Source organism: Didymella exigua, assembly GCF_010094145.1.
Source record: "Didymella exigua CBS 183.55 unplaced genomic scaffold M421scaffold_4, whole genome shotgun sequence".
In the NCBI taxonomy this organism is placed as follows: domain Eukaryota; kingdom Fungi; phylum Ascomycota; class Dothideomycetes; order Pleosporales; family Didymellaceae; genus Didymella; species Didymella exigua.
Window position 1 is genome coordinate 547,166 of NW_022984778.1, and position 22,162 is coordinate 569,327.

Consider the following 22,162-nt stretch of genomic DNA (forward strand, 5'->3'; position numbering starts at 1 on the left):
CAATATATTACTATCGTTCTTGATCCAGATTCCAAGACGCTAATGGGTAGTTACAGACTTGACGTCTTATGCAAACAGCTATCCAAAGCCGTGCTCCAATCCAATGCTTGCTTTCCGTCCAAAATATACAAATGAAAATGCAACTTGAGTCAGTATGTACTAGAATGTTGTAAGATGCTCGTGTAGTCAATATTATGTAACTTGTCGACCCTTGCTGGCCCTTATGCTCTTGAAAGCCTCATCTATGCGGTCGTGCTAGTGTCTCCGTTGCTGTGAGTTTTGGCCATACGGCCTTGTTGGTGGGTAACTTGGGTTTTGTTGCTGCATGTACTGCGGCTGTGGCGACTGCTGTTGTGGAAAGTACTGCCCTTGCATCGACTGTGCAGGCGTCTGGATCCAGCCTCCAGGCATCTGCATTTGAGGTGTCGTCTGTTGCGGGAAGTATCCTTGCTGTGCATACATCTGCGCCTGACCAGGGGTGGAGAAAGCCATACCAGGCATGCCGGTAGGGGTTCCCAGAGCTTGTGGTGTGCCCATACCCATGACGCTTGGCGCGTAATTGCTCTGTGCGTATGTGCTTTGCGCCATAGCCATTTGCTGGTTCATGTTTTGCATCTCCATCATCTGACGTTGGCGTGCCTCCATCTGACGCTGTTGTTCTTGCATCTGTCGCTGATTATGCTGCATCATGCGCTTATCGATTTCAGCTTGCATGGCTACAGAGTGCCGGTTTTGCTGCTTTGCCTTCTCTTTCTCCTTCTCACGGAAGTCAATGTAGCCTGTCAGACCCTGCGAAGGCTGCTGATGGTGTTTCTTGTTGGCGACTGATGACATGTTGAGTAGGGGGGTACCGGTTATACGGGCGACCTGCTCCTGCTCACGAGCAGACAAGGTAGTAGACTTCGAATCGAGCAAAACCTCTGCGCCTCTGGAAGGTGGCCTACTTAGTGTGAGTCTGCTGGACGGACGCGCGGCAGGCGATGTTGGACCCTCCGGAGTGCGTTGCAGATGAGCCCAATCGCCAGATCGTGTACGGTTCATGGGTGATGGTGTTTGCCTTGCATAGTTGATCAGGCCGGGAGATTGTTGAGCAGCACGATGCAGTACCCACTCCTCGGCGTCGATTTTGTGCCCGCTTGCCCTTCGAGGTGACGCCATGGCAGGCTGCCATGCAACCTGTCGTGGCTCGAAGTCGTTCGGAGACGCGGAAGTGCTGCGCATGTGCAACGCAGTGTTCGGTGTTGTCCTACCTGACGAGATGTATGAATTACGGTTAGGCATCTCGGTAGGAGAGGAAGCCAGATGCTCCTTGGAGCGTGAAAATTCGTTACCCGGCATCGCCTGCCCTGGGGTCATGGTACCACTTGTGCCTGGGCGCTTATCGTTGAAACCCAAAGCGTAAGTGGGACCAAAGTCGATTGAAGGCATGTCCGCAGAGGGTGTGACTCTGGGATCAAACGTAGGGTGGGAGGCTCCAGCAGTTGTGTCTCCACGAGGCAGCAGAGAGGCGTCACCGATTGTCTTTAGAACACCACTGCGAGGTCGGTCCTCCCGTCTTGCCGGCAGCTTTCGTACTACCACTTCCTCGCTATGCGTGCTCGCGTAATCTGGGGTTGAAGTCGAGATAGCATCATCGTCGTAACGACTGCTTGACTTGCTTTGCTGCCTGAACAGCGAATTTTCTGTCTGGTTCAGGGCATCAAGAGCTTCAGGATCAACTACATCCTGTCGTAAACTACCGAGACTTGAGCTAGTGGTCGAGCGCTGTGAAAAGGAGGGAGACCGACCTGGGACTGGTTTACGGGTAATCGGACCGCCGCTGCTACCAGAATGCGGGCGATGGGGAAGTTCCTGCCTCGACTGAGACTGCAATGGCACACCATGCTCTGGCACAGGAGGTGCTACAGGTTCGTATCCTTGGGGTGGCTGCACAAATTCAGCGTGCTCAACGTATGGTGACGCAGGGATTGTAGGCATCCTGTTCTGCGAGCGATCCTCACGAGTAACGGGTCGTTGCGCAGGATTGAGGTGCATCTGTTGCGATCGATCCGCACCATACTCTCCGCTTCTTCTACTGTGCAGACTTTCCTGGCTCCGCCAGGCGGCTGCCGCGCCAGCAGCTGCAATACCTCCAGGCAAAGGAGTATGTGCGACATCCGCCATCTGATTGAGAGTCGCAGTGTCAACGTGCGGATTTGGCTTGATTGTGGAACCTGGCACAGAAGGTCTGACGGGCGGCTGCTGGTTCGACGCGTGAGCGAAGGAGGGTGGCTGGTCCACCGGGCCCACAGGCGGTGCAGAGGCTGCGACTGGAAGTTCAGGCAGATTCTGGGGTTCGTGACCGGGAGACTCGTCCGTGTCAGAGCTCTCAAGATGTTGAGCCGAGCCATTCTGAGAAGTTTCGTTGTACACGACGCCATGTTGGGGTGGCGTCGGCGGGCGGTCGGTGTCGCCTACACTGTGCTGCTGCTGCGCTAGGCGGGTCCTCTTGATTAAGAGGTTTTGCGGAGTCTCAGACACCGATCGCTGATGGCGTGGGGGGGCAAAGGGGCCTGTGGGAGGCGCAGAATCAACACGTCGTGGTACTTGCGGGTCGAAGTTGGCTTCTCGCGAGGGTGAGGGTTGACGAGTTGACGGCTGCGAGCGAATGGAACCACCATCTTGGAACCTGAGATTGCGCGTCGAGGGTGTGAAACCTGCTCGACTGACGGTGTTCCTGCGACTTCCGGGACTTGCGGTAGAGTCAGGCAATGCGTTCATGCGGGTAGATGTCAGATCCTTCAGTTGCTTCCTCCACTGTCGCTCAGACCAAGCCTGACTGCCTTCCTTGTTGATCAGGCCAGTCACATCCCAAAGTTCAAGGTATCCATATCGCCTGTCAGAAGGCATTGCGAACATGAGACCACGGGTATCCAAGACATCTGCAATCAGCTTCTTCGGTCGTCCGTAGAGGTTGAAAGTATCGTACACTGGGAAGAGGAACTGCAGCATGATCTCGAAACCTGAGACGGCGGGTCGTGATTCTGGCATGACGAAAACGAAACCCTCAGTAGTCGTTTCTGGCTGAGAGTGGACGGTGATTTTTCCTTCGATCTTGACCAATGTTGACGAGTCGATGAGTGGCTTCGACTGAGGATAGATGGCGTAACACGCGAAAGTGTCCTTGACTGTTGCGATCGGCTTCGTCTTCTTGGTAATCTTCTTCGTCTCGTAGAACTTCATGTCACCCTTCAGAATAGTCTGCTTCTCGTAGGGATTCTTCTTGCCCTTCGCATCCTTTTGCAGCTTGGCGTACTCCTTCTGATCTGGCGGACTAACCACACACCAGCAACGGCGCCAGGGAGTTCCTGCGCCGAAACGCACGCGAACCCAATCTTCGTACTTGGCGTTCTCGCGAGCCAGAATTACGCGGATGTTGTTCAGCAGCTTGCCCTTTCCAGCAATCAAAGATCCCGTGTATGCCTCCTGCAGCGTCGTATGTTCGTACATGGCAAGTCGAATTGCGGCGGTCCATTGCGTCAAAGCGTGGTACGAATCGAAGTGGAGCAAATACTTGTTGCTTGCGGCCGTGGACACGCTGAGGATATGGTCGAGCTTCTTGCCGTCTTTCAGGGTCATGGAGGGAATCTGCTGGGCTTCAGTACGAACGTCCGCTCTGTATTCATCTGGGAACGTACCATGTGGATTGCAGCATCAGTGAGGTTAATGAAAGTCGGTATAACCTCACGGTCGCCGCCAACTTGATCCAGCTCGCTCGCGTCCCACAGGGACATGATGGTGCCCACGAGTTGGACAAAGTACTCCTGCCATTTCCTGTCTGGGGCGGGACGGCCACCTGCGTATCCGTCAGTGTCACAGCAGCGGGCATCCTGGTCGGTCGGACATACGAGTGTCTGTGTCGTGGAACTTGAGGAAGTAGCCCTCCTGGTACAGCTTATTCGAGTGGCTGTTCAGGAACGTGAAGATGCGCTGCAGCTCGGGTAGCGTGTCCTGGCCAACCTCCATGATGGGCGGCTGATACGTCTGTACCATGGACATGGGGCGCGACGAGCGGCCGGTGTCTGAGCGCTGGCGCGGCTGCTGGGCGGGACTGGGCGAGGCGCGCTCGCTGGTGAAGTCATTCAGCGCAGTGGCCGACTCTGCGAACGAGTGCGAAGACGGCGGCAGCTTCGAGGGCGACTGGGCGGTCGTGGGCGACGCGGGGCCGGGCGAGGGTGCAGCGGACGTGGACGTGGACGTGGACGTGGGGGTCTTGGATTGACTGTTGACACCACCCCATTGTGACATGAAAGAGAGGACTGTAAGGGAGCGAACAGAGCGCAGCATTAGTAAATGGTCATACACGAGTTGGACGGGCGCTGGCTGCCCCATAAAGCAGCCAGCTGAGGAACGCTCGGCGCAGTTATTTACCTCTTTTAGGGCGAGCCATGATGGACGCTCTTTCCTCAGGGAGCCCGGAAGCTCCTCCTGAAGTTCTAGCCACGCAGCACCACAAACGCCAGGAAACGCAGGCAATGCTCAGCGCGTGGTCGCTACCGCTGGGTCAGCCGCGCAAGCCACGGAAGCACCGGCTCCAAGTGAGGGCTTCGAACGTACACGGAAAAGGGTGCGCGGGAGCTAGAAGCGTGCTCCAGTTGAGAATCTATGTAACGAGTGACAGCAGACACAAGTGTCCTGTGGAGCAGGGAGAGTAAGAACTGTACAAAGCTTAGAACAGGCGGAGGTGCGAGGTCGTGGCTGCAATCTTGTAGTACCTGGTAGAACACCTTTTAGTGCTGTATGCACGCCGCGGTAAAACAATTCTCGGCGCCGGGACGCAGTGCAGATGACGACAAGAGGATCGCCGCAGCCGCGATGTGCTCTAGTCTCAACACCGAACACTGATTTCACACAATTGAACTCAAGAACAGGGAGGCGGTCGACGACGCGTGCTGTGGCTGACACGGCTGCGAACGTCGGAGCGGCAGTACTTATGGGTCGCCTCGAAATGGCACCGACAGTAGCCAGCTTCCGTTTGTAGACGTAATGCGCTGGGCCAGTATGTCGTGTGCGTGTCCCCAAAGCCTCGAGGTGCTGCTCACGGGCCTATCGTATTGGCATTGGTACCTGAGCAGCTAAACGAAACCGGATTCGTGTGAGCGCTGACGGCTCGACGGCACTGTTCTCTCTGCTTTGGGCGACGATGATGATCTAGTAAAGACCGCGTCCTTGGCGGTGTGCTGTGGCTGTTGGCAGCGAAGGCGGGGGAAGGGGCCTTGGAATGCTGACTGCCTTTAGAATAGGGCGATGGATTTCCTTCTCGAAGAATGACAGCTCTGAGATCGAGGCGTGCTACTTTTGTGGATGCCGCTCTTTGCTGCACGTCGTATACGGCAAATACAATGTATTGATTATGCCGCCCTGCGCCACACTTGCAGCACCCTTGGAATTCATCGCTAAGACTTAGTCATCGATTCAACATCTCACAGCCAAGGGTATTCTTGAGGCTGAGGAGAGCACAAGGGACGACGTTCACGAACAAAGTCCCAAAGCAGCGCAGCAAGGGGCTGCAGAAAACGCTGCTGGGATCTCCTCTATTCTAGAACTAGACGCGAAACCTAGAACTCACGTCAGCACGTGAGACGTCATCCCGGAGCCTGGTCCGCAGTCTTCGAAATTCGAATCTCCACGTACGCTCAAAAGAACGCGTCATATGTCTGTTATGTTTTCTGACAGGTCGGGGATTCTCCTGAACTGTCAAAAGTAGTTTTTGCAAGGGTGGCCATGTCACACAAGAGGCTGCCTTTGTTGGCCGAGGTTGTGTACATTTTGCATGTCCATTCCTATTGATATCTAATGTTGGTAATGATTGCTCGTGGGTATATCCATCCCCTCGACCCACCCAAAACGCCATCGCTGAATGCTGATCCACTAACACTACCCATTTTTTGCGAACTCGGAAACTCGAGTCTCGTACAATAACTCCTGCAAATGCATACATCCGTCCTCGGTCTGGTTTCTGCGGGATCAAGATAGCACTGAGAAGCTCACTCACCAGGCAGCTTGAACCTATCGACTTTCATCCTCACGATCAGCTTCGGCTTCTCACCGCCAGACCTCTCAATCTTCACTAAGCCAGTGTTACCTGCTCCATTGACCATCCCATTGGGCTCGACACTCTGTCTCTTAAACGGCCTATCATCACCGCCGTTGACCAGTTTCCTCTTCTTGTTGCTGCCGTTCTTAAGCCGAGCAAGCTTTTCCGGGGGTAGCTTGAGCTTAACAATCTTACTCCTCTTATTGGGCTTCGACTGACTCTGCTTCCCAGGCACAGGCGCAGGTCGTGGCGCAGGTGTACAAGTTCCGGATCTTGATGGAGGTGCAGATGCACCGTTGAGTCGCGGCGGAGGGGCGGTTGGTCGAGACGGTGCCGGTGTCGAAGGGCGCGAATTTGGTGCAGAAGACCCCGGTACTGTCTTGGTTTTGATCTTGATCCTAGGCCCTGACGAAGGAATTGGGGAGTGCATGGGTGACGACGCCGAGATAGCCTTTGGTACATTGACCGGCGCTGGTTTCGGACGTGGTGGTGCAGCCGCTATTGTAGCTGCTGCTGGTATCGATACCGGTGCTGGCTTCGGTGACGGCACAGGCGTATTCGCAACAGGAGCTGGCGTTGGATCATTCTTCGGCGGTGACACTGCAGGCGGACTGGCAGGCTTTGGCGGTAAAATCGGCGATTCATGTTTGACAACAGCTGGCTGCGGCGCTGGTGATGCTTTCCGCGAAGGTGGTGCTGACATTGGGGCAGGTGAAGCGTGCTTGATAGGTGGAGAAAATGTAGAGTGCGACCTTGCCAATGCCGAAGGTGGTGGAGACGATGCATTGCCAGATTTCGGTTTGCCAAACTTGAGTGACAACTTGGGTTTGGACGGCGCAGTGACGCTGGGAGCCGTAAGTTTGGGTGGTACGACTGGTGCAGGTGGTGGCTGCACAGATACCGCTCGAGGTAACTCCACTGGCGCCTGGGTTGGTGCTTGTACCGGTGCCAGTGCAGGCACGAGAGCGGGAGCGGGAGCAGGTGCCGGCGGAGCTTCTTTGACCAGCGGGTGTAGCGGTTTGGTGCGGAACTTCTCAGTCTGCGTGAATTGCAACTTGGCTTGGCCAAGATGCTTGACCTTCCAGTAGCGTGGGAAACGAAGCTTCACAGGCAAAGCATTCTTCCTGCGATCCCTGAACACCATGTCGCAGAAGTCCAAGAGGTGGGTCATATCGCTCAGGGAAAGTGTCCTCGAGTTCAAGGCCTCTTCAAGCACCAGCCGCAGCGTCATGTTATTGACCAAATCCTGCTTCAACCCGTTGAGAGCTCCCGCCAATGATGCACGTGCAAGGCTCGAGACACGGGCCGAGTTGTCGGCTCCTTGATCAATGACTAGAGCGCCTGTAGATTCCTGAGGCTTGGTCGGTGTAAACACCTCTCCGGTTGCAATCTGCCCGACAGCAAGGTCGAGGATGAGGAGCAGCTGCTTTCTGAAGTACGGTGATGGGTCCGAGCGAATCTCATGCATCAAAGACCTTGACATGCTGTCTTTACGGAATATGCCTAGTCGAACAAGACATTCCCAAGCCTTCAATCGTACATTGTCAGCATTGCCGAGCTGGGCGTATTGCGAGAATTCCGATGGCTTGAAAGGCATGACCCGGTTCATAACCAGTCTCAAGGTACACTCAAGGCCGGTGGTTGTGTAGATGTTTTGGAAGGTGGGTATCCACTCGTCCAGACGTTGGTGGCGGGTGAGCTCCTCGATGGCTTTCTTTGTGAAATCGAACTCCTCTGCTTGTGCACGGAAGTCAAAGTCGCTCACAACCCCAGACGGAACGCTGATGAGACACTCAGCTAGACACCTCATCAAGGTCGAGATGTAGTGATCATCACTGTAATCGTTGCCGCGATTATCGTTGTATCGCATGAGATCCAGGAGGAATCGTTTTGCTTCCATGGGGGCCTTGCCATCTTCACCCTTGATTCGGGCAATCGCTTTTGGAATGGCACACTGGATGAGGTACAGACTTCGGTCGGAGAAGTCGTTTGACCTTGTCATCGGCGAGCCAGGCAAGCAAAAGAGGTCCTGGAATGCTTTCTTTAGGTGGAACAAACCGATCCAGTCCAAGCTTTGTTTGGCGCTCTGAGCCAGAACGTCCGCAGCCATAGTGCGGATGCCGTGGAAGTATCGGCCATCCATGAGAGTCTTGACGAGGAACGTCGAGATAAGTTTATCTTCTTTCGTGGCCAGAAATTGGATGGACTACGCTATCAGCACGGTTGTTGAAACGATCAGGATAGACTTACCTCAGCCTGTGCAACAACATCTTTGTCTTGTTGCAGCTGCGAGATGTACATGTAGCTCGGCATCGCAACTTTGGCCTTACAAATCCATTCAAAATCGGCGTCCATACGGATCCATTCGTAGGCTTCACCCTCCTGCTGACGCTCGACCTCAGCTGGCCAGTCGCCGAGCTTCCACTCTTCTTGCTCTTCAGGCGATGCAAAGACATCACCCAGCATGTAAAATGTGACCTCCTCTTGAGCATCGCCTGAGGCATCTAAGCCAGCTGCAGCTGCCATACGCTCTTTGTTGAGCCGATTCCTCTTCAGGCGCTTGTACTTGGTATTGTACGGAATCTCGACCTTGACTTTCGATGCGTTGATCTCCACAATATGCTCGTAGGGTGTGCCATCAGCTTCGTGAATACGGATTGTCATGGGCCCCAAGAAAACCGGCCAGTTCTGTGTCGGCGCCAGATTGTGCATGCTTTCCTTTGTCTTCCGCACGAACTCATCAGGCGAGAGTGAGCTTCCAACAGCAAGAACGTTCTGTTCTTGTTGGATCGTAAGAACAACAACCTGCTTCTTCTTATTGAACTGCTGTTCACAGGTAAAGGTCGGGAAACCAGAACCCTCAATCCACTGCTTGAAGAACGTTTCAAGCTTCTGATGACCAACCTTCTCGCAAATGTCGAGAAAGTCATCGGTGGCGACTGCGCCACTGTCGTACTTGCCTTGTCGGGCATTGAACAACATACGGTATAGACACCTATCGACGCCATTTTTACCGCTCTGTTTTACGAGGCGGTTGTGAAGGACCGATAATACCAGCAGTGCCTTGATCTCCATGAAATCTTGTTCGGCAGGATGAAGCTGCAGCAGCGGCCCAAGCTCGATCAGACTTGGCCGCTCGTGATCCATGGCAATGATCTTGTCTACCATCTGCTTCTGCCGGAAACGCCAGTCATTGCGGCCGAAAAGTTCTCGAAGATACAATTCGGCCATGAACCAGGAGCCCCCAACGATTATCCAGTAGTCGTATGGACTGTATGCAACGACGTCCACTCCAATCCACTGGCTAGCCACTGCATGCACCAGGACCCTTGTCGTGTGCTCCAGAGGCTCCCATACGGTCTCGGGGAAGAGCAAACGGGTGCTGCAGATGGAGAATGAGGCAGTATGAACAGTGTCACAGTCCAGATCGTCCACAAAGGCCAATTTGTAGGCGTTGCCAAACGCATAACTCTGAAAGCGTTCCGTAAAGCTATCGAGAGCGCGTGCCAGCATCATGGCGCTGTTTCGAACCTCATCTTCCTTTCCTGGTAGGCAAAAAGCATGCACCTTCACAGCATTCGTTCCCAGACGTTCATCGTCGGCTGCATCGCGGTATTCGGAGAGGTCGACGTGCTCGAAAGGTCCGATGACGAACCCAATGTGCTGCGGCAGGACCGGGGTATCACAGGTGAAGCTTGCTGTTTTACGAGAGGCATCTGAATGGTCTGCAATGTCGTCGGTCAGAGCGCCTGAGCAAATGACTTGCATCTCCATAGCCCTCTCTTCTGCGGACAGATCTCCCAAGTCATCATCCACATCTGTCATGACGCTGTCTGCCTTGTCTGCCCCGCTCGCGAGACTCTGTCTATTTGCGCCTGCCAGCGCGGGAGCTGTTGCCTTGCTGAGTGCGTCGCCGACTGTTCGCGGGTATCTAATAGCGACATCGAAGAGGCACTTGCGTGTGCCGTCGTCTAGACATGGGAAGAGGCATGATGCAATGCCAGGGAAGGGTGAGTTGCGTGTGAAAGCGTGTGGATAGCGGCCGTCTCCGTCCTCAACACCAACGAAGTGCAGTGCATCGCGGAAGTCGTCCAGTATGTACTCGATCTCCAGCTTCAGCGGCGCATAGAAAACGCCCTGCGCATTTTCCATCTCGCCTACCTCTTCCGGCCGTACCTCCCGAATCGTGACCTTGTCCGGCAGGAAGATAACAAGCTCGTCCGCTGAAGCACTAGGGTCCACATGACGTGCTATCCGGTCTTTTGCGAAGTGATACTGGTCGAGACCGGTGCCTGGGTACAAGGTAAGGCGCTCGTGCAAGTTCGAGTAGCTGTAGCCGGCCGTCTGCTCGTCGATACAGATGCGCGTCGGTCTAAGCTGCCGGCAGTTGAGGACAATTTCGCGCAACTGCCCCTTCTTTGGCTGAAGGTCGATTACTGTCTTCCCTACGACGCGGCGCGGGCAGAAGCTGACATCGAGCTCCAGCGACTGCTTTATCACGGTGAAGGTGTCGCCCGTCGAGGCATCGTCCGGTATGTCGGGCGTCTCGATGGGCGCCATGGTGGGCGACGCAGGCGATCCTGCTCCCGAGGTTGCGCGAGCGTGGATGTCCGTCGAGGGCGGCGCGATGGTTGCTGGGTGGAGCTCAAGCGCAGGCGCGATGTTGAACCACGCACGGACGGACCTTCCGCGGGAGTTCGAGCGCGGCTCTTTCACCTGCTCCACAACGTCACCTTCACCTGTCTTCACAAACACGAAGGCAGGACACGTTTTCCTACACATCAATGCTGTTTTGGTGAACGATAAGATATGGCTGTTCCCCTCAAGTAGCGAGTGCTGCTCTTTTGCTACCTCAATGAAAGCTGCGAACAGAACACAGATGACACAACCTTCAGGACGGCAACGATCTTAAGTCTGCTCCAAAGTGGACCTCAAGAATACCGGACACTGCTAGTTGGGAAAGTGATCTGGGGCCGGTGCGCTCAGCTTGTGGGTGCATAACATGAACGAAATCGACTTTCTGCCTAAGTACGAGGGCCCGTACTGGATGCGTCCACAAACAGTGTTGACCCTCTCTGGGCCGGGACGAAGAAGTTTTGCAGTGTCTTCCTCGAGTGGGCAGATGTTGGGATTTACTCGTTCTTCATCATTGGCGATACCCCTACGCCCTTCCTGAATATATTCCTCTTCGCCCCAAACTACACGCTGGAGTCATACAACAATGTCGTGGAGCCTTTCTTTCAGTTCATAGAGGCGAACAACATCACGCTTACGTCGCCACACAAGAGCCTCGCTCATGACTCCTTTGACTCGGCCTACTAGACAACATGGGGCGCAAACTCATCCCATCAGTCTTGATAATTCACTGCCTGCCAACCAAATCATGCTACGCGCCAACTTCCAGGAGAAGTACAATAAGACCTTCGCCCTTATCAAAGAGTATGTCTAAGCTGTAAAACACTTTCTCGGCTACCACAAGGCGCCAGCGAAGTACGGCAACTTCAACACCGCCGTCAGCCTAGCATGGCGAAAGTGTGCAATGTTCCTCGTGACTTCGTCGAACAAGTCTCATGACCATTCGACTCCAAAAGCACTCGCCCTTGCGAACAAAGACCTACACGAGATCACCCTACAGCCATGACGCGACTTAGAATCAGCATTGGAAGGTGGAGGCACATATCTCAACGAGGCGAGTGTCATTGAGCCTGACTGGCAGGAGAGCTTCTATGGTGTGTCTTATGAGAGGCTGAGTGATATCAAGAGAAAGCGGAATCCGAGAGACGTCTTGTACGCCACGACGGCAGTGGGGAGTGAGGGATGGGAGGTCAGGAACGGCGAGCAGGGCATGCAAACGCAAAACGGTCAGCTACGTAAGGTCTGATGATAGATGTTGAACTCAGCCCGGGAGCGGCCACGAACTCCAGGCAGAGTGTTGTGTCACAGCTAAAAAGTGGCAAGTTGTAGAATACATTAGTACCTCTGATTAGGCTGCTTATATAAGGCTGAACCTCTGCGACACATTGAGCTCAGACCTACATATCATCTTTCTGTCTTTTCAATGCGCAAAGCTTGTCAACTGACCAAAAGAGGGCGGTCAAGCGAGTGCGAATTGTCGATCTTGCATCCCCGCGCGCCGCGTTCGTGGCGCTCTTGGCCTATCATGAATAACGTGTAGATAGGATGGGGCTGTCTATACAGTGTCTAATTCCAGTAGAACAATTTGCGAATACCTCCTCGACCCACTTTGAATTGTCGACTTCCTGTTCCTGCCATGCTCTATAGCGTCACTATGGCTGTCACAAGTGTCGCGGTCCACACCGTCAGCGCACTCGTTGCTTGTCTATCCATTGTCATTCTCGTTCTCACCATACACAGCGTCTCACTGAAAGACCGCCTGGATTATGCTGTTACTCCGCCCCTGAGACGAACGGGCATGAGTATCTTGTTCTGGCCTGCATGTGGCGGACTCGTGGACTGCTGCCTCTTTCTCTTCCTCTGGATCCGATCACCTTTTTATCCGACACAGGTCAGTATTGCTTAGAGTATGTGGCTAAATTGCTGACTGAATACTGAAAGAAGAAGACAGTCTACCTCAACGCGCTCCTCTTTGTGGCCGCGTTCTACTTTATGAGGCCGTTTATCGTGCTTGTCTACACCTTTGTTGAGCATGATGTCGAGGCCTGGGCGAGCTTGATGTCGAATCACGGCAAGGAAAACACTTCGGAAGTGCTTTGCAGAGAGTTGCGAGCCGTACACTTTCTACTGATTCCGTTGTTCATGCTGGGTGTAGTCTTTCTTGCGCTTGTGACTGGAGGAGAGCCAGCGTCCCAGATGAAGGGCACGCTAGTAGAGGTGAAAGATGAACGTGCCAAGGCACAGATACAATGAGATCGATGCATACGTGCCCACTTTTGAGTTCACGTACTGGCATATCATCAATCCAAGTGTGATGTGAGCAGGACCGGCTTGACACTTCTGTGGAAGCGAGTGACCTAGTCTCGATTGGGCGCTAGTGGCACGTCTCCACGCGATTGAGCTCTGCGACCCATGACGTTACAACAAGACACAGTTTCGCGTCTCTTCTACTAACAACAAACTGGCCTTCTGAACGAACGGACAGACAGACATGCCCATCAAACACGTCCTCAATGTAGCAGAAGAGGAAGAGGAAGGATGGGCGAGTTCATCTGCGCCATTCCGTCCAGCAAAATCTCCAGTTTGCGCCAATGAGAAAGGCGAAAGCACAGGGAATGGTCTTTTCGCTAACGTGGACTTCGAACCTGGTCAACTGGTGGCATCAATCAGGAGACCGATTGTGGGCTCATTGGATACCGAACGACTACTCGACACGTGTGCAAATTGCTTCGTTTGGACCGAAGGTGCATCAACGGGCACAAGAACATATGTACCAGAAGATGTCAGGGTATCAAAGTGTGCTGGATGTCAGAGGTTCCGATATTGTAGCAAGGTGCGCAAGAATTCGATGCTTACTCAAGCCCGAGCACTGATCAATTCAGGCATGCCAGAAGGCAGCCTGGAACCGTGGTCACAAGTACCAATGCAAGATCTTCAAGAAAATAGGTGACAGAGAGATTCCAAAAGCCGTTCTCGCCTGCATGGATCTTCTTACGATGAAAAAGCACGATATTGTACCAGAAGAGGCGTGGAACATGCTGCTCAGTCTACCATCCCACATCGACGACTTCAAGGCAAATGGCAATCACGGCAACATCGAGTTGATGGCGATGGGTGCAACCCAATTCTCGCTTACACAGGAACTCTTCGATAAGGACTTTGTGGCAGCCATGTACGCGCGAGTGAGTAGCCAAAACTGAAATGTCTACGCGCAAGCTTACAGTGACAGGTCCTTACGAACTCTCTGACTCTCATCACTCCAACGCTTGATCCTCTAGGCATCATCGTAGACCCAATGATGGGTCACTTCAATCATTCTTGTGACCCGAATGCCTACATCATCATGGACGGAGCTGAAGTCAACGTGAGATCACTCAAGCCCATCAAGAAGGATGAAGAAATCTTCATCGCCTACATCGACACGACCAATCCGTACTATCGACGTCAACACGAGCTCAAGCAACGCTGGTTCTTCGTATGCAGATGTGCGAAGTGCCAGAAGGGCGCAACCCTGGACGAAGACAAGTGGGCCATCGCTCCCAAGAGTCTGCCACAAGAGATGCAGCAAGTGGCCGAGATGATTTCCAAGACGGAAATCTTTGCGTCAGACCCAGCGAACTTTGTCGGCAACTCAAAGGTCGAGACATACATTGCTGCTATTCAAGGCAAAGCTTTCGCCGAGTACGAGGCAGCGCAGCGAGCGTCTCCCGATCAAGCAAACGAGATCATCGTCAATGGGATGCGCCTGTGTCATCAGTCAGGGCTCTGGCCTGTATATCGTCAGCCGTATGCTGCATTCAGAGACGAGCTGATCGTCAACTTGCTCGCAACAGGAACTTACCCAGATGCATGGGCACAGTGCGCGAAGCGATATAAGCACATTCAACCCAAACTGTATCCTGTGCCCTTCCACCCTGTACGTGTGGTTCAGACCTGGCAGATGGCTATGTTGGCAGCATACTTTGCTGGTGAGGAGGAAGGCATCGGTGCACCAGGAGCAAACATGGGTTTGATTGCGATGATGCTCACCAAGCAAGTCCTAGACGCTGCTGCGCTAAGCCATGGATCTAACAGTGCATTTACAAAGAGCGTGCAGAGCAAAGCGAATGAGATGAGCGAGGAATTGAGGAAGAGTGTGGGAGAGAACCCAGATAGAGCTGTGATCAATCACGAGCTCGAGGCGCAGAAACAGATGCTGATGGAGATGGGCGACTGGATCCAGTACTAACGCATCTTGAGAGACTGCGAGACTTATGTATTTGAGAGTCCTTCGTCTTCATTGTTAGTTAGCTGTCACAGCCTGCCCTTACGCGCTGTAGCTGTATCCCTAGCTTACAGGTACTGGCTTGAAGCAGCTCTACCAGAGCTTCGACGTCTCGCATTACTCCACCTCGTCACTAGCGCACCTCGCGCGTCGGATGAATCGTGGAGGTACCCACAATCATGTTCATTTTCACCTTCATCGAGCCGTCTCAGCCCACTCTCACTTAACGCCCTTGGGTACAAAGTCTTTAAGTCTTGGCTCTGAGTGACTCTCCCAAAACTCCGACCTTACTACAATCCCCGTCTACCACTCAGCGCGCCACACACTTCACGACACTAAAATCCCGCGACTTACCTCCAGACTACACGACAACATGCCCCCAAACGCAGCCACCAACGACAGTAAGGCCGGCAAAACGTACAGCGCCGACGTCGTGGCGGCCGTCTTGATGGCCACCGGCACCACTCCGCTGTCCATGAAACACTACGAACTCATGTCGTCCCTAGACGGCGTCAAGACAGCCAGTGAGTTCCAGCATGACTTCCGCGCCGTTCTCGCAAGAGCTAAGGAGCTCAAAGCCCGCGTCGACAACGGGGAGATCTTCGAACCTGTCGCGCCAGCAACCAAGCGTGGTACGTATTGTCGTGTCGCTGAACACCACCTGGCTCCCTTCACCTTCACTTGTGCCCTGCTGCTGCAGCCCACTCTCACGCGCTGCCTGCTCCCAGGCAGCTATAAAGTCCTATCGCAAGGCAGTACTTCCATTTCTCTGACACCTGTCTCAACCTCCCCTTCTGCACTTTTCCTTCGCACTCTCTCTTCACAACATCGCTTCGCTGCCCCATCATCCACGAGCAACAATGAGCAAGGCCGTCGATTCTCCCACTGTCAGCCAGAAGATGATCCCAGCGGACTGTGTCTCTGTCCTGATCATGGCGCTTGGCAATACCTCCGTCACCAGGGAGCAGCCCAACATGATGTCAGCTCTTGGTGGCAGTCGCACTGCCAGCAGCTTCTAGCAACAGTTCCGCTCCATTGTGACCAAGGCTAAGGAGCTTAAGAAGTGTGTTGAGAACGGCGAAGCGTTCACACCTGTACTGCCAGCCCCAAAGCGAGGTGTGCAGTTGTTTGCGACAACGCGTCCAGCAGGATGAATACGCTGACGAACTCCAGGAGGCACTACCACACCTGCAACTCCCAAGAAGCGCAACGGCGACGATGTCGGCGACAGCCCGAGCAAGAAGTCAAAGGCAACTCCCAAGCCTCGAGATAAGAAGGCCCGGGCTGAAGCACCTCCAACTCCTCAAACCGCCGATGATGACCTTGAGCTGCCTGAGGGCATGGACGCCTTCATCAGGGCGGAGAAGCAGTGGGAGGTGAACAATTTTGTCTGGAGTTGGCGCGTCGATCCAGTAGCTCACGACACTACTTCGGTGATTTCCTTCTGATGATGTGTATACCTCCACGATGACATAGCTATGCTGGCAGACAGATGTCATCAATAACGGAGGCACGGTAATAACTGGATTCAGCAACGAATGGGAATGATGATGGCTTGACCCTGGAGGTTTACAACGTGTCCATGCTCGTACTTCCATGCTCGCATGGTCAGTCCCAGCTTGATACTGCTGACTTGTCGCGATAGATCTTCTGTGTTGACCACGATACCTCGAGCACAGGACATGGCGTTCAATTTCCGTTGATGCGTTCATCCACGCCCAGCGACACGACTCGGCTGGCTTCGTCCAAGCGCGCATGGCGAGTCTTGATAGAATGTTCTTTGACCGTGACGACTCAACAATCAAATTTCGTATGAGTGGAGCCAATACCAGCGCGACTAAAATCGCTCGGGCTAACAGTCAAGGTTCGCCACCGGTTAGTCGCACCGACTGCCTCCAGGCTCCACCAACAACGATGCAAAGACTGTCGCTTTCCCAGCAGCAGATCCTCGCCATATCGATAAAGGGTGGGCATAAAAACAGCGAGACAGCGCGCGCATTTGGCTTGGGCCTGTTGACGATGACGTTGTCAGCGGCACGTTGAAACATAAAAAGCGTTCGGTGATTAGATGTCCGCATGCGGAAGGCATGCGCCAGTGCAGGGGCACGTAAACACCTCAAACAACGGAGAACAATGCTGATCGTGTGCGCATGGCGTCGCACAGAGTAGGTCATCGAGGGAGGTTGACCGTGTGCAGCCATCGCTTTGTACTTCAGCCTTCCGCTGCTGTGCGCCTCGTGTGTCGCTGTCAAGAGAGAGGCAGGCTCAGCCCCTGAATTTCCCCGGATTATTGAGTGGCTTTCGTCTAGGCTCACCCTGGCTAGACGAGAGACACGGCGGCCGTTGGCGTCCCTCTGGATGCGCCGAGATGCTTGACGATGCCAGCGGGGGCCTGGATGGTGAGTGGCTCTGGGCCGGGGCACACCTTTCCAACCTCGAGCGTCGGAGGGTGCGGAAAAGGGGCCTCCTAGGGGAGTCTGCCATCGCGCGCCTCGCCGATTGGTACATGAGCATGGCTCACCATACTCCTTCAGGAACCTAATTTTGCATTCCAGCCGTTGCTCTGGCGCTGTCCAGCCGAAAGCCCTCTTTGTAAAAGTCAGCTGCGCCCAACATTCACAGCGGTTCTTAATCCACAGGACATCGCTCACTTCCGTCTCTCTTTCATCCACCGATCGCTCCTCTCACTATACACAGTACCTACACTCGTTCTCTAATCCATCTACAACACGCACATCACTTAATATCTACCTAATCAACAACCCCAACAACATCAAAATGCGTTTCTTCCAGATGGTCGCTTCCAGCGCTGCTTTCATCGCAGCTGCTCTCGCCGTCGAGATCAACACGTACCCCTCTGGTGGTGTGAAGGCTGGTCAGACTTACGAAGTCACCTACTCCCCTGCCGACAACACCCCCACCACCTTCATCCTTCGCAAGGGTGCTTCCACCGACCTCGACACCATCGGTACCCTGACCAGTATGTTGCAACTCCAGTTCTTTTCACCAGACACGACATACTAATAATTCAACAGGCACTGCTACCGGCGGTACTTTCTCCTGGACTGTTGCCAGCAACCTCGTTGACGGCGCCGACTACGCTCTTGAGATCCGTCAGGGTGACCAAACTCCCAACTACTCCGGACAGTTCGGTCTGACCGGTGGCTCTGCTGCTGCCAGCTCCTCCGCTGCTGCGTCCGCGTCCGCCTCGTCTGCCTCTGCCTACTCTGTTTCCTCGGTCATCGCCTCCAAGGCTTCCTCTGCCTCCTCCGCTGCCTCCGTCTCCAGCATGGTCTCCAGCATGGTCTCCAGCGCTCACGCTTCCGCCACCGGCACCGGTTCCGTGACCGCCAGCCACAACGGCACTGTCTCCTCGGCCACACTCTCTCGCTCTGCCACCGGCAGCCGCGCCACCGGCTCCTCCACTGGCTCTGCCAGCATCCCCGAGAGCACCGGCGCTGCCAGCTCCCTCTCCTCCGCTCCTCTGGCGCTCCTCCTCGGTGCCGCCGGTGCCTTCGCTTTCATCAACTAAGTGATCACATCTAAAAAAAAAAATCTTCATGTATTTGCATTGGATAATTTAGAGACCTTGTTTATGTTGATATCCTTCTAATGAGCCACGAGCGCCGCGGCGTTCGCTTGGGGTGGAGTGCTGTGCATTGCTTAGTCTAGTGCAGAGGGCCTTGTACAGTGGGCGGTAGACCAATGACACTATGAAACCATCATACCCATCCAACCTTGATCTCGTGCTTCCGCTCACAACTCGCTCCTCGGCTCTGCGATCGATACGTGGTCGACTACGATCATGCGCAATGCATGTACCGTCTGCCTTGCAGGCTGAACTTGAAACACCGCGTTGTACAGAGATCGACGTAACTTGGTAGTCGAAGGGCAGGTATCACCGCATCGATCAAGCTGTTGTCGTCATACCATAGCACAAGGTTGTCAGCATGGCAGCGAGTGCCCTGAAGTGGTCGCTCATTCGTCTCGTGCATGACGACGGCAGGCAGGGATGTCAAACCGTGTGTCTGCCACAAACACCTCTACACACCATCACGCAACTCTGGGCCCAAAACGTCAAACTCGTACCTAACGCTCATGCGCTGATCGTCCATGGTTTGCGCTGCTGTGCCCACCCCTCCCCCACAGCGGGCGCTTCTGCACCCGAGCGCAGCTGCAAGAACCCGTCCATGACGGACCTCGCATCGCACAACCTCAGCCAGCCTTCTGTCTCTGCGCCCCCGTCCTTGATCGCAAACAAGCACATCCCTCGGTCAGTGCACACACGATCACGCAACAGAGACAATTGCGCAATAATGCACCACATCAGGTAAGACGTTCCACGCCGTCCGAGATGTGTTTACGCGTCAATACTTCATCATGTGGCCGTCCGCCGTTGGCAGATTCATGCAGCCCAACGCAGGCACTAGCGCAGGACCAGCCGCGAGTCTCCACCGGTGCAAGTACAGGCGAGGCCGGGACCTGGGCTGGCAAGTAGAGCCGGCTACCTACTGCTTGCGACTTGGGCCTGGCGACTTGGAGCTCAAGTCGTTGCAGGAGCTCAAGTCGTCGCATCAGCAGCGTTTCGTTGCGAAGGAGACGTCAAGCCGGCCGCGTCGAGTTTGCGGGGTGTTCGTAGCCTTCTCGACGAGTCGCGCTATGCGAATGGCTGTGCGACTCCAGCTTTTCACCGGTGGGCTGGGGCTGGGAAGCTGTGCTGCGCCTGCGGTGAGCCAGGCTAGGCGCGGAAGGCTGTCCTGGTGCGTTGCTGGGGAAAGACGGCCAGTAGTCAAGACTTGGCGAAGACTGGCGTGGCGACGAGTGTGGCCGTTACCGGCTGCTGCGGACTGTTGGGCCGGTGGTGTAGAGCTGTTTGTGTAAGTCGTTAAGGGCCGTTTCTGGAGCCTTCAGCCGCCAACCACGGGCTGGTGGTATTCGCACACCCATGGGTAGATGCGGGTGACATGCGAGCGTGAGGATTTCTTTTCGTGGATCGCGTTGGGTGGTAGCGAACGTTTCCGGTTCCGTCTTTTCCTGACTGAATCGGTTTCTTGATTACCAGAGATATGCGCCCATGACGTCTGGCGGCCGGTCTCACCATTCAGTGTAGGCTAACACCAGGACGATAGTTACCACATCGATCCCTGTCGAGCTCTTTGCTTGGGATGTTGCAACGAGACACCCTGATGCACGTCACTTGAAGATGCATAATGGACGTCACTTGAAGATGCATAATGGACGTCACTTGAAGATGCATAATGGACGTCACCTGAAGATGCATAATGGACGTCACTTGAACATGCATGATGGTGCACACTGATGCCACCGGTCGCAAAAGCAGAGCCAAACTCTCCTCTTACTTCTCCCAATGCACCTCCCGCTGCAGTCTCTGAAACCCCGCCTCTCTGCCAGCGAACTGTAATCTGCCCCCGTCGTCTCGAGCGGCCGGCAAGATAGATGCCTAAGCCGTGACGCTGGGTGGCTGCGTGTCGTGTGCACCGCCCCTTGTCGGCTTTCCGGCGTACCGCATGCCTTTCTATCCCCCTCGTCGGAGCGGGCGCCGCGCATCTCGCCGCTTCCAGGGCGGATGGGAGCTGCGCGAGTGCGTCGACGACGGATCACGCGGCGGTCGGGGCGGAAGATGCGGGGGAATGGGATGCGGAGATGCTGGATGTGCAGGGTGAGAGGAGGCGCAGATAGCAAGGGGAGGAAGGGGATACTGGATAGCGCCGCGAGGACTGGGGTTGATGGATGTATTTACTGACAGACGCTGAGGGAAGAGTTTAAGGATGGCTTGAGGACAGTGGCTCAACGTTGGAGATTGGTTCCATTGACGACGTGCAACAGTAGCTTGGAGCCCGTGGGTGGGATATTTGACTTTGGATCCCGCAGCGCTTGACTGTGCACATACGCCGCCTGCCTGCAGCATGCACAGCGACAAGATGGACAGTCCAAACTCGCCGACCCGTGCTCACACGAACAGCACCCCCGCGGCTCCAGCTAACGCCCCCACGATTCCCATTCTCCTCGCCGGCCCGTTGACGCCCACCGGCGCCGCGGCAGCGCTGCTCTGCGTCGCGGCTCCGCTACCACTCGCACTTGCACTCCTCGATGTCGAAGCACTCGCACTCGCACTCGCACTCGCACTCGCACTCGCACTAGCCGCGCTGCGCAACGACATCAAGCTGGTCACGGCAACAGCGCTCGACCCCAGACTTGTCGGGGTGCTCAATTCGGTGGGGATCGTAGTGCTGAACTCGCCCGTGACAGGGACGGCAGGGGCCAGCGCCGTCGTGGCCGGGGTGCTGGAGCCGATGACGTTGGTCAGCGGCTGGGCGCTGCTGCCCAGCAGGCTCTCTGCGCTCGCGGCGACGGTGAAGGGCTGGGATTGCGCCCACGACGAGGACTGGGCGGTGGCCAGGCCGAGGAGGGAGAGGAGGGCTGTGTTGCTGACGAGTGTGGCGCGCATCTTGGCGAGTTTCGAGGTCCGGGTTGGTCCGGGCGGGTACTTTTTCAATTTGCGGGGTGTTTGGGATGGCGGGGGGTTCTTCTGGGTTGTGCGTCTTGCGTGCAGAATGGGGTTCTGGATGGAGGGTTGTAGGACCTGGATCGTGGGGAGCAGGCAGCTGGACATGGCGACAGCCTTGTGGCGGCGATATGTTTAGCGGCTTATCGATACGAGGGGGGTACGTCGTCAGCTCAGCCGTTCAGTCTGTCTGCAAGTTGTCTGATTGGCGCAGGCTGGCGCTCGTGTTCGTTCGTGTCCCGGCTAGGCGTAACCGTCAGGCTAGGGTCGACAGCGGTCTGCTCAGGTCAAAAATAATGCAATGTGCACGCTGCGTAAGAAGGTCTTTAGCATGGCCGCTGCCCCCAGCGCACCCCACAATGTCCGAGATCATGGTTGCAGCCGCACGCGCTTGACGTGGATCATGTCAGGCGCGGCGATCAGCTTGGTCGACGGGTGAGGTGTGAGACGGAGGTGTGAGACGGAGGTGGGAGAGGGAGGTGGGAGATGGAGGTGGGAGAGCGTTGGTTGGTGAGGAAGCTCGGCTCTCCAACGCCTCCCGCGTTGGTCTCCGAAACCGGCTAGTTGGAGCCGAGGGGACTGTCAGCATGTGCGAGCGGTTTTGTTCCTTGAAAGAATGTGTACAAGGACGAAATGGTGTCTGTACCATTGAAACGGTGTC

The 22,162-nt window shown here is 55.0% G+C and overlaps 8 protein-coding genes across 8 annotated transcripts; 6 read left to right on the plus strand and 2 right to left on the minus strand.

Moving 5' to 3' along the window:
• Positions 1-348: 348 nt before the first annotated feature.
• Positions 349-4,299, minus strand: M421DRAFT_11702 (uncharacterized protein; the record flags this gene model as incomplete). Its single annotated transcript, XM_033587260.1, has 3 exons — positions 349-3,627; positions 3,678-3,835; positions 3,888-4,299. Coding segments are annotated over 3 exons (3,849 nt in total), but the record flags the coding sequence as incomplete, so codon positions are not given.
• A 1,727-nt stretch (positions 4,300-6,026) lies between these two features.
• On the minus strand, positions 6,027-10,636 carry M421DRAFT_98393 (uncharacterized protein; the record flags this gene model as incomplete). Its single annotated transcript, XM_033598607.1, has 2 exons — positions 6,027-8,282; positions 8,327-10,636. 2 exons carry the CDS (start codon positions 10,634-10,636, stop codon positions 6,027-6,029), a joined length of 4,566 nt encoding a protein of 1,521 aa, XP_033452459.1.
• Positions 10,637-11,744: 1,108 nt separating this feature from the next.
• On the plus strand, positions 11,745-11,903 carry M421DRAFT_27625 (uncharacterized protein; the record flags this gene model as incomplete). Its single annotated transcript, XM_033588853.1, has 1 exon — positions 11,745-11,903. A coding segment is annotated over one exon (159 nt), but the record flags the coding sequence as incomplete, so codon positions are not given.
• A 434-nt stretch (positions 11,904-12,337) lies between these two features.
• On the plus strand, positions 12,338-12,847 carry M421DRAFT_416940 (uncharacterized protein). The gene has a single exon (XM_033591262.1). It carries the CDS (start codon positions 12,366-12,368, stop codon positions 12,615-12,617), a length of 252 nt encoding a protein of 83 aa, XP_033452461.1. The 5' UTR covers positions 12,338-12,365; the 3' UTR covers positions 12,618-12,847.
• A 297-nt stretch (positions 12,848-13,144) lies between these two features.
• Positions 13,145-15,282, plus strand: M421DRAFT_286704 (SET domain-containing protein). The gene is made up of 3 exons (XM_033588982.1): positions 13,145-13,544; positions 13,594-13,893; positions 13,941-15,282. The coding sequence occupies exons 1-3, from the start codon at positions 13,203-13,205 to the stop codon at positions 14,937-14,939; spliced, it is 1,641 nt and encodes a 546-aa protein (XP_033452462.1). The 5' UTR covers positions 13,145-13,202; the 3' UTR covers positions 14,940-15,282.
• A 66-nt stretch (positions 15,283-15,348) lies between these two features.
• M421DRAFT_1869 (uncharacterized protein) lies at positions 15,349-16,423 on the plus strand (the record flags this gene model as incomplete). Its single annotated transcript, XM_033587947.1, has 2 exons — positions 15,349-15,607; positions 16,149-16,423. The coding sequence occupies 2 exons, from the start codon at positions 15,349-15,351 to the stop codon at positions 16,421-16,423; spliced, it is 534 nt and encodes a 177-aa protein (XP_033452463.1).
• A 1,330-nt stretch (positions 16,424-17,753) lies between these two features.
• On the plus strand, positions 17,754-18,507 carry M421DRAFT_1870 (uncharacterized protein; the record flags this gene model as incomplete). The annotated part of the gene is made up of 2 exons (XM_033587950.1): positions 17,754-17,955; positions 18,011-18,507. 2 exons carry the CDS (start codon positions 17,754-17,756, stop codon positions 18,505-18,507), a joined length of 699 nt encoding a protein of 232 aa, XP_033452464.1.
• A 2,215-nt stretch (positions 18,508-20,722) lies between these two features.
• On the plus strand, positions 20,723-22,031 carry M421DRAFT_286744 (uncharacterized protein). Its single transcript, XM_033588983.1, has one exon. The coding sequence runs from the start codon at positions 20,903-20,905 to the stop codon at positions 21,638-21,640; it is 738 nt and encodes a 245-aa protein (XP_033452465.1). The 5' UTR covers positions 20,723-20,902; the 3' UTR covers positions 21,641-22,031.
• The last annotated feature ends 131 nt before the right edge of the window (positions 22,032-22,162 follow it).

Coding starts and splice junctions, on each gene's coding strand:
- M421DRAFT_286704 (XM_033588982.1), top strand. CDS start 13,203: ATGCCCATCAAACACGTCCTCAATGTAGCAGAAGAGGAAGAGGAAGGA. Junction 13,545..13,593: donor GGTTCCGATATTGTAGCAAG/GTGCGCAAGAAT, acceptor TGATCAATTCAG/GCATGCCAGAAGGCAGCCTG. Junction 13,894..13,940: donor TGGCAGCCATGTACGCGCGA/GTGAGTAGCCAA, acceptor TTACAGTGACAG/GTCCTTACGAACTCTCTGAC.
- M421DRAFT_286744 (XM_033588983.1), top strand. CDS start 20,903: ATGCACAGCGACAAGATGGACAGTCCAAACTCGCCGACCCGTGCTCAC.
- M421DRAFT_416940 (XM_033591262.1), top strand. CDS start 12,366: ATGGCTGTCACAAGTGTCGCGGTCCACACCGTCAGCGCACTCGTTGCT.